The sequence below is a fragment of the Euleptes europaea genome, chromosome 21, assembly GCF_029931775.1.
Source record: "Euleptes europaea isolate rEulEur1 chromosome 21, rEulEur1.hap1, whole genome shotgun sequence".
In the NCBI taxonomy this organism is placed as follows: Eukaryota; Metazoa; Chordata; class Lepidosauria; order Squamata; family Sphaerodactylidae; genus Euleptes; species Euleptes europaea.
Window position 1 is genome coordinate 19,354,751 of NC_079332.1, and position 9,697 is coordinate 19,364,447.

The 9,697-nt window shown below is 63.6% G+C and overlaps 1 protein-coding gene across 2 annotated transcripts; it reads left to right on the forward strand.

Annotated features, from left to right (window-relative positions):
- Positions 1 to 1,470: 1,470 nt before the first annotated feature.
- Positions 1,471 to 9,278, forward strand: TFAP4 (transcription factor AP-4). 2 transcript variants are annotated; one of them, XM_056866260.1, is made up of 7 exons: positions 1,471 to 1,571; positions 4,841 to 5,006; positions 5,521 to 5,619; positions 5,773 to 5,943; positions 6,523 to 6,636; positions 7,342 to 7,503; positions 8,926 to 9,278. In XM_056866260.1, exons 1-7 carry the CDS (start codon positions 1,477 to 1,479, stop codon positions 9,085 to 9,087), a joined length of 969 nt encoding a protein of 322 aa, XP_056722238.1. In that variant the 5' UTR covers positions 1,471 to 1,476; the 3' UTR covers positions 9,088 to 9,278. The 2 variants fall into 2 exon arrangements, with proteins under 2 accessions (XP_056722238.1, XP_056722239.1); XM_056866261.1 differs by having other exon boundaries at positions 6,592 to 6,636.
- The last annotated feature ends 419 nt before the right edge of the window (positions 9,279 to 9,697 follow it).

Below are 9,697 nucleotides of genomic sequence, written 5' to 3' on the forward strand. Positions count from 1 at the left end.
TATCCACGCTTGTGGTCACCACCGCCTCCACGGGCCGTGAATGTCACAGAAGCTGGATCCGGCCACTGGTCCACCCAGCCCAGTCTTATGTAGACTGACCCCAGGCGTCCAGCAAAATCCTCCCCATCCTAGCCCTGCATGATCCGCAATAGTTGATCTGGAGATGCACCAGATCCTGTGTGCCAAGCAGGTGTTACTCATCACAGGCCGTTGCTGGAGGCGGAAAATTCACACTGGTGCTGGATACCCCAGTGCCGTGATAGGAGTCTCCCCACATGGTGGCCCCCTCCCACAAATGGGGTGACAGGGGCTGCTGCTGGGAAGAGAAAGCCCTGGCAGCTTTTCTGGTCAAAGAGGCCATCTGCGGCCCTCTTGGGAGTGGGGCAGGGAAGAGGCAGAAGCCTTGAGCAAGGAACGTGGGGAGACTTTGGGGCACAACACTTGGGGGTCCTGCCCTGTTTCTCCGGGGGTGTTTCCTCTGGAATTAATCGAGGAATGAAACCAGCGAGTGTTTTAATCAGAGTGCAAGAGCAGGGACAGTTTCCAGACTGAGCCACCCTGGCACCCGTAGCAGCACGCGAGGGCTGGCATGGCCTCCTGGGCTCAAGCTGCCGGTGCCTATGTCCAGGAAAGGAATGGATGCCCCCCCCCGAAATGACCACCCACACCTGGGCAGAAAGGGAAAGCTGGGTGTTGACCCCCCCCCCCCGCCGCAAGGGTCCCTCCGCTGCTGCAGACAAAAGGCAGGCAGCTGGTCAGCTTGGCACGCCTGCCAAAGCCAGGAGGCGCTGAAGCCCCCCCCCCCGGCCCGAAATGGACCCGACCCCTTCCCTGGGCACCACAAGCGCTTGTTTCGAGGAGGGGGCTGCACAAGCGCAGGCCAGCGGGATCGTTGCACCCTGGAAAGGCCCCAACGTCACCTGCCTGGCCGGCCGGCCGGGCCTGCTTTGGGTGGGTGGGGGAGGGAGGGACGGGCGGGCAACGAGAGCGGGGCACACCGCCGGCTCCCGCGCCCCGTCTCCGAGCGAGCAGGGGCTGGGCGAGCGCGGGCTTCAGGCCCCCCGGCTCCCTCCAGCCCTGTGCTGCTCCACCGGGGGATGGATGGATGGGGGGGGGTCCCAGGGACACGAGAGTCTCTTGCGCAGAGCAGGGCGGGGGGGGGTCCGGGCGCGGGCGTCGTCGGGGGCGGGGGCCCATGGTCCTTTGTTGACATGGGCTGGCGGCGGCGGAGGGGGCGGCGCCGGGGGGCGGGGGGAGGGGCGGGCTGGGCTCGCACCAGCTGTTTCCCGCCTTGCGAGAGGCACGCGCGCGCCCGCACTCGCAGGCAGGCGCGCGCTCGCAGGCAGGCTGGCTGGCTGGCTCGCCTCCGCACGCACGCACGCACGCACGCTCGCTCGCAGGCCGGCCGGACGGGGCGCGCACCCCCGGTTCCCCCCCCCCCCGCCGCGGCCGCCCGCCCGCCGGCCCCGGGCGGGCATGGAGTACTTCGTGGTGCCCGCGCAGAAGGTGCCCTCCTCCTCGCTGCAGCACTTCAGGAAGTCCGACAAGGAGGTGATCGGCGGGCTCTGCAGGTGGGTGCGCGCGCAGGCGGGCCGGGCCGGGCCGGGCCGGGGGGGGGAGCGGCGGGCCCCCGGGGGGGGCGGCGGCGGCGGCGGCGGCGGCAGCACGTGGGTCTGTTTGCGGCCCCCTCCGCCCGGCCGCGCGCCCCGACGCCCTCTCCACGCTGCCGGGGCGGCGGGCCGGGCGCACGAGGGACGGGACGGGAGGGGAGGCAGGCGGGCGGGCGGGCGGCGGGGCGGCCACCATGCCGCCGCGCGGCCGGGGCTCCGCCCGCCCCGCCCCGGCCCGCCCCGGCCCCCTCCCGCCCCCGACGGCCGGCGGCGCAGCGCCTCTTGCCGCCGCCCCCGGCTGCCCCCGGCCGCGTGTTTACCGCTGCGGCCGGGCCTGGCCGTGACTGTGCAGCCTCCGAAGGGGCGGGCCTTGCCGCCGCGGGCTGCCGGGACATGTAGTGCGCCGCCCGGCCACGATGCTGCTCCCGCGGCTCCCGCGGCTCCCGCGGCGGCGCCCCCCGACGCCCCCCGACGCCGCGCGGCACAAAGGCCCGCCCGGCGCGCACGTGGCCCCTCCGCCGGCCGGCCGCCCGTCGGGCCGCGCGCGGGGCTGGGCGGACAGCAGGGGCAGGCCGAGCATGCACAGAGGGCCCCCCCCGCCCCCGGAGACCTCCTTCCCCGCAGCCTCCCGGGGGCGGGCCCGAGGCGCCGGCCGAGCGCCGGGAGGGAGACCCCCGCGCAGCCGCCGCCGCCGCCGCCCAGGCCCTCGGGGTGCAGCCCCCTCCAGCCCCGGGGGCTTCCCTTCTCCCCCCCCCCCCTCGCAGCGGCGCCGAAGGTGGGGCGCAGCCGTGGCCGCCCCGGGTGTCGGTGGGGGCAGGCTGCCCGCCGTGTGGCCCGCGACCCCCGCCACAGCAGCCGGGCAGGGGGCCTCCTGGCTGTGCTTGGCAGCCCCTGAGTAAGGACCAGGGCCCCGCGGGGCTTGGGGGCTCTTGCCTCCCTGCCGGGGGGGGGGGGGCGGCCGTGCCCTCTCCCAGTTCTCCCCCACCTCTCCTCTTTGAAGCGCCTGGCCCCTTAGTGCCAGCGGGCAGGGCCGGGGGACGGAGCGCCTCTTCCTCGTGGGGTGGGGGTGGGCAGGTCTCTGCACTCCCCCTTTCAAAGGGGGGGAGAGGGAGGGAGGGAGGGAGGCCGCCTTCTGCCCCCTTGGAACTCTGGCCAGTCCCTCGTGGCCCCACAGGGCTTCCTTGGGCCACCCGGCAGCCCCGGCCAAAGCCCCCAGGGGGCTCTTCTCACGTGGACTCGGACCTCGTCACAGCAGCGCTGGGTTAAGGGGGGGGGGACTGAGCCTTCTCCCCCCTGCCACTTTCCCGACCTCAATCATTCTATCCCCAAAGCAGCCCTTTGGGGTGGGGGCAAAGACAGGGGTGGGAGGGGCCCGAGACCCCCTTCTCTTGCGCTTCTGTCCCAGGGAGTCCTGTGCGGGTTTGCAAGGCGAGAGGTTGGTGACGGGTCTGAGGACCAATTTCATCACTAGAAAGCCTGGCTGCAAACAACATTTCCCCCTTTCCTTACCCCCCCCCACCTCTCTTGGCACATGCACCTGTTTCTTTAGCAACCCACCTGGTGAAAAGTTCTGCAGGCCCTTTTCAGAGCTTCACCGCCGCTTGGTGTCTTTTGGGTTGGTTGGCCAGGAAATCCCTGGCGAGGGTGCCTCTTGCCCAAGAACTGAGGGGCCAGCAGAGGCAGCCTTGTGGCAAGGGAGAGAAGCCCCCCCCCCCCGTGCAGGCGAACACAAGGCCAGGCGCATCCTTGGGTCTGAGTTCCAAACCAGTGGGACAGTTCTGTGTGTGTGTGGTGGGGGGGTTGTCAGTAGAAGCTCTGCAGCCACAGAGCAGGTGTGCATTTGCTGGTGTTGAAGGTGGAGACGACCGCCCTCTTGGAGCAGGGGGGCCTCTGCCCGTGTTCTGCCCACACCAGAGAATCCACCTGCCCCCCCCCCCCAACGTTGGGCATTTGAGACTTCTGGCAACTCCTTTTCCCCGCTCACCACAGCTTCTGTCAGTCAGGGCAAGGGGACGGGCTTCACACTGCTCACCTGCTCTGAGAAGAAAATCCCAGCTCCAAGATTTCTCCTCCAGACCCTTAAGAACGGCAAACAGGGGCCCAACCGTATAGGAAAGGGCCGGCTGATGACCCCTCCCGCACATTCAAATATGTCTTGAGATCCATGCGCAGGAGTCTTTTGTTGGGAAAAGATGGGTTAAAAATGCCCCAAATAAATGTATAAGTTAAGTTGCCTTTTCGAGAGGGCTACAGTATTTACTCAGACGCAAGGCTAGGTTCTCCCCCCCCCCATATGCCAGCCAAAAAGAAAAAAAACCTCACCTGACCTTTGCGTACAAGTTACAGTGACGTCCTGTAAGAATTTTTGGTTGTGTGTATAACATTTTATTTGGGGGGTGGGGCTATCTTATATTTATGGTTTATGTTTCAGGTAAATCCAGTGTTTGGATGTTTATTTTTTCCCTTGTGGATGAGGGCAGGGGGTATTCAGTGACGGGCCATAGTGGCCTAGAAGTTGAAAACTGCCAGGCTAACTTAAGTCCCAGGAGAAATAAATTTGATGCTGTTTTTATTGGCTGGGTCTTTAATGATTCTGGATTTTATTGATTTGTACACTTTCATCAATTCATTGGTGAGTTGCCTTGAACAGGCAGTATGCAAACATTTGAAATAAGTAAAAGCCGTTCATGAGCAGCAATTCTTGGAACAGTATTCTGGGGTTGAGCAAGAGGATTCTGGGCGGCCGGGGGTCCTGCTGTCAGGGGGATGGGCACACCGGCCTAGAGTGGGTCCAGTCTCCGTGGGCAAGGAGGCACAGCCAACAGCAAGGGCGCTTGGCCAGCCCGAGCAGAGGAGGGTATTGGTTGGGGACTGTTTCTTTTGACTGGGCACAGAGCTTGCGGGGGGAGGGGGTGTTGGTTTTCAAGGTGGCCGGGGCAGAATTGGAAGTCGCTATGTGCAATCCTAAATATTCCTGCTTCAAGTCGAGCTCCCAAGTGAAGTGTTTTCTACTCTAGACATCGTTGGTTGGCTGCAGGCTGGCCGTGGGAAGTGTGTCTTTATGCCCCCACCCCGCAAAGTCGCAGAGCCACATTTCAGGCCCCGTCTTGCTGCTTGCTAGGGGAGGCTGCTCTTTACAGGGTCCGAGCCAGAGGGGGAGGGTAGTCGTGTTCTGGAGCCCGGAGGGTTCTGCCAGGGTCCACCGCCTAACCCACCGGCCTCCTCTGCAGCCTGGCCAACATCCCACTGACCCCGGAGACGCAGCGGGACCAGGAGCGGCGGATACGCAGGGAGATCGCCAACAGCAACGAGCGGCGGCGCATGCAGAGCATCAATGCCGGCTTCCAGTCCCTGAAGACCCTCATTCCTCACACAGACGGGGAGAAGCTTAGCAAGGTAAGGCGGAGACCAGGGGCGGAAGGGTCTCCCCTCCCTGGGAAGGTGTGGGCAGCCCCCACAGGTGCTCTGCAGGCAGGCAGGCCTCCTGTGCCAGGTAGAATTTGAGCAGGGCCCGTCCTCCGTGCCGGCAGTTGTCAGTGTAGGGCTGGGTGTTTGCCGTGCTCAGCGTTTAGGGAAGTAGACTTGCCTGTGCACCAGACGCAAGGAGCCACCGGGCTCTTTGAGAGGGTCATTCCTGAGCCGTCGGGCTCATCCTGGGCAGAGGCTCCTGTTTGCTGGGGCAGAGGGGAGGCCGGGACAATTTGGCCCCAGCGCTGCCCTGTGTGTCTGCAAGAGCTGTCTGTGGCACGGAAACCGCTGAACTGGGGCTGCGGGAGCCTCATCTCTGTGGGGCCTCCGTTAGGCTTGCAGGGCCCGGTGTGGGGCTCCTGCGGGAGCCAGGTCGTGGAAGGGGCAGGTGCCGCCTTTGCTGTGTGACTCTTCCCACCCCCGTGCTTCTTCCCTCCCGCAGGCGGCCATTCTCCAGCAGACGGCGGAATACATCTTCTCTCTGGAGCAGGAGAAGACGCGGCTGCTCCAGCAGAACGCCCAGCTCAAGCGGTTCATCCAGGTACCTTGGCTACAGCCGGGGAGCTCCTGTTTTCCGGGGGTCTCCTTTCCCCCCCACTCCCCACCTTCCCACGAGGTGGGCTTCTCACTCCCTCTGCTGTCCCCCCTTCTCCCCTGCCTGCTGCGGCTGAGTCACACCTACTCTGCTCGGCAGGAGTTCAGCGGGTCCTCCCCAAAGCGGCGGAGGGCGGAGGACAAAGACGAGGGGATCGGGTCGCCGGACATCTGGGAGGACGAGAAGGCCGAGGACCTGCGTCGGGAGATGATTGAGCTCCGCCAGCAGCTGGACAAGGAGCGCTCCGTCCGGATGATGCTGGAGGAGCAGGTGAGGCCCTGGGGGAGGGCAGGTAGCGGCTGCTGTTGGGGGGGGGGGGCTTGCGCAAGACCAATTCGGGAAACCCTTTCCTGGACCCCGGAGCATTTTGGGCACTGTTGGGGGGGGGCTAATCTGGTGAACCGGGTTGATTTCCCCACTTCTACACATAAAGCCAGCTGGGTGACCTTGGGCTAGTCACAAATCTCTCATCCCCACCTACCTCTCAGGGTGTCTGTTGTGGGGAGGGGAAAGGAAGGTGATTGTAAGCCAGGTTGAATCTCGGCGTATAAAAACCAGCCCTTCTTTTTCTTTAGTGCTGGGCGGGTGGGTAGGGGCTGCCTCAGCAGGGGAACGGTGGGAGGACGGCCAGGCCGGAATTGGGAGCTAGAAAATTCCACGAGAGGCAGCCTGAGATCTGGGGGCCTCGCCCACCTGTGCCTTCAAAGTGTTTTTCCTTCTTGGCGCTGAAAGTTGGGGAGGGGGGCTGGGAGGGTCCCCCACAAGTAGCCAGAGAATGGAGCACCTCGGGCCCCTCCAGGGGGAAGGTCCGGGGTGCCATGACAAGGCTTTCCCTGTTTCGGCCGGCAGGTGCGCTCCCTGGAGGCCCACGTGTACCCGGAGAAGCTGAAGGTGATCGCTCAGCAGGTGCAGCTCCAGCAGCAGCAGCAAGAGCAAGGGAGGGAGCAGCAGAGCCACACCCAGGTGAGCGCCCGGTCCCCTCCCGCCCTGCGGTGAGGTGGTTCCCTTGCCTCTGGCATCTCTGGAGGGAGGCTGAGGCACACATTCCCGGGGCTGGCCAGAGCAGAGAGCTCATGGGGCAAGGGGTGCTCGTGTCCTCTGGGAGCAGGGGAGTGCCTGGAGGAAGCCTTGGGCCTCCCCTGCGGCCGCTCACCTGGGGGGCAGAAAGGCTTGAGGTTGCCTCTCCCTCCTCCTGTGCTAAGATCCGCAGAGAAGCACCGATAAAGAGCCCCCCCCTGGCCCCCTCCTCTTCTGTGGTCGTGATACGACGCACGGGTGTGTTTCCAGGGGGTTTGAGGTCCTCTTTCCTGACCCCACGAAGGGCGGGGAGGGGGTTGAGCGGGTCCGCAGGAGCATCACGGTCCCCCCCCCTCCCCTGTGAGAAGCCCGAGGCCAAGGCGGGGAGCACCGCAGGCGAGAGACCTCAGACTTCAAGTGGCAAGGAGCCCCACTTGAAGGCGATGGGGAGGCAACTCAGTGGCTGGCTCCCCCTCCCTGTGGGGCGGGGGTAATTTGGAGGGGACCCTTTCACCTCTGCTGCACTGGCTGCTCTTGAGCTTGCTTTGCCGCACGAGGTTGGCGCGTTGGTGTCCCGTTGCCCGTCTTCTCCAGGCAGCGTGTGTCCCCTTCCCCGCCCGGGCTCTAAGCGGCTCTCTCTCTCTGCCGCAGCTCTTGCCTGTGCACGGCCCTCCAGCACCCACCCACCACCCGACCGTGATTGTGCCGGCCCCGCCGCCGACCTCCCACCACGTCACTGTGGTAACCATGGGCCCATCCTCTGTGATCAACACTATCTCAACATCCAGGCAGAATCTGGATACCATCGTTCAGGTAAAAGGGGTGGGGTGGCAACTTCTCCAGAGGGTGGGGGTGGGGTGCACTTGTGGAGCTCAAAAGGAAGCCGCGTCCTCCCCAGGCCTGCAGGCTTCAAGCACAATTCCTCCTTTGCAAGTTTGACTGCTGTCTTGGGAGACAGAAGGGTGTCCCTTTTTATGTTTTTTTAAGCAGTGTGTATTTGGAGGGTATAGCTCTGGCTGACTGCTGCTCCCCTCTGTGTTTATTTGCATTTGAGTGTGCCTTTTTTGGGGGGCAGGGGCACATTTTTAGTTGTCCTCCATGTTTTTATCTGATAAAATTGGAACTTGCAGCAAGACTCAAAGCCCTTGACCTGGATGGCCCAGGCTCACCCAATCTCATCCGATCTCTCGGAAGCTAAGCAGGGCCGGCCCCTGGCCTGGCTAGTCGTTGGATGGGAGACCGCCAGGGAAGTCCAGGGTTGCTATGCAGAGGCAGGAAATGGCAAAACCACCCCTGAACGTCTCTGGCCTTGAAAACCCCACCAGGGGTCGCCATAAGTTGGATGCGACTTGATAGCAGTTTACACAACACACCGCAAGACCCGAGTCTTTGGACAGTGTCTGCCTGGAGACCCAACTTCTGAGCAACAGGCCCTGGGCCGTGGGATGCTCTAGAAAAGTGCCTGGCTGGGAGAGAGCCCCCCCCTCCCACTTTCCAGAAGAAGCTTGAAGGGTTTTTTTTGCGGGGGGGGGGGGCTCTGTAACTCATGGGGTCTTCCAACCTCCAGCTTCATCTTGGTATATGAGGAGAGTAGCTGATTATTATGGCAACTTTTGCCGGAAAGTTAGAAACCTTTTTGGCCGCTCACCGAATCGGGAAGAAACTACCCGGCAAGGAGCTTCTGTGGTGTTCTTGTCGGCCACCACGGCTGTCGAGTTGAGTGCAGTGAGAACGAGGCTTCCTGGTGGACGGCTGCCTGCGCTTCCTCTGCATTGGCCGTTTCTCCCCCTTACGCACACTCTGCTTGGGGAATTAATTGGTAATTGACAAACCACTATTTTTTTAAAAATTAATAAACGAAAAGGCCCTCTGGTGGTGTTGGGGGGGGGGCTGCCCTGTAGGGCTGAGGTAGGGGAAATTGCAGCAATTTGGCCGAGACCGGTTGCGGTGAAGCTGGTTTACATTGCGGACAGCAGAGATGCTTGAAGGTGCCCCCAGAGCACCGGGTGGTTTGTATGAAGGGCTTCTGCGTGAGATCTGGACCGAGGCAAAGAATTTTCAGGCGTGGACCTCTGGGCCAGGGGTTTGGGTCACTGGCAAGTGGCTGCTTCGAAGGACCGGTGGCAAACTCTGCCGAGCCGACTGTGGGCACCGAGGAAAGCCTTGGTCGGCTGCTGAACGCAGGCCCCCAGCCCAGCCTCCTCATCCTGCCCTCCTCTCCTCCCCCCTCCCCAGGCCATCCAGCACATCGAGGGGACACAGGAGGAGGACCAGCGGCGCGCCGTCATCGTGACCCCCGTCCGGGCAAGCCTCGACCCCTCCAACTCGGACACGGCCTCCGACTCAGAAGCAGAGGACAGCGACGCCATGGATCACAGCAAGGCCGAGATGCCCTGACACCGGCCTGGCCAGGGGGCGGGGGTGGGATGGGGGAGAGGAGGGGACTTCAGAGGAGTATGCTGAGATTTTTACAAAATACCATGAATTTCGGGTCTCTTTTATGACCCTTCAATACTGTACATGGGAGCGCTAGAACCTGGACAGCCGGAAGCTCACCTCTTCAGTTCAAATCAAGCCAAGCGTTGGGCGGGGGGATGAGGGGAGGGAACGCGGCGTTTTCCAAGGGCCCGTCCCGTGTGGAGGTGGGGCAGATCTGGAAGCCCCCACTCTGAGGTCAGGACCTCTTCCTGCAGGGGCCTCTGAGTCGTCTGCAGGTTCACACTCCAGTGTGGTTCTGAGCCCCAGCCGGTGCGTCCCTGGGAGACTACTTCCTGGCCCTCCTTCCCCCTCCGTAGGTGGGCTTTGAAAAGGTGCTGTGAACATGGCCCGCTTGGTGGAGACCCCCCCCCTTGAAGAGCTCTGGGCAGTCCTGCCCAGTGTCAGTCCGCAGGGGCTGGGGGGGGCTGGCAGGGGGTTGTGTCCTGGAGCATCCCCCTCCGAGCGAGCAAGGAGGGTGGTTGTTGTGGCCCGCCGCCCCCCCACCCAGCGTTCTTTTGCACCCCAGTGG

What these genes read in the sequence shown, in the direction of transcription:
- TFAP4 (XM_056866260.1), top strand. Translation starts at nt 1,477, where the DNA reads ATGGAGTACTTCGTGGTGCCCGCGCAGAAGGTGCCCTCCTCCTCGCTG. An exon ending in GGATGATGCTGGAGGAGCAG is followed by an intron (nt 5,944 to 6,522) that starts GTGAGGCCCTGG and finishes TTCGGCCGGCAG; the next exon opens with GTGCGCTCCCTGGAGGCCCA. An exon ending in AGCAGCAGAGCCACACCCAG is followed by an intron (nt 6,637 to 7,341) that starts GTGAGCGCCCGG and finishes TCTCTGCCGCAG; the next exon opens with CTCTTGCCTGTGCACGGCCC.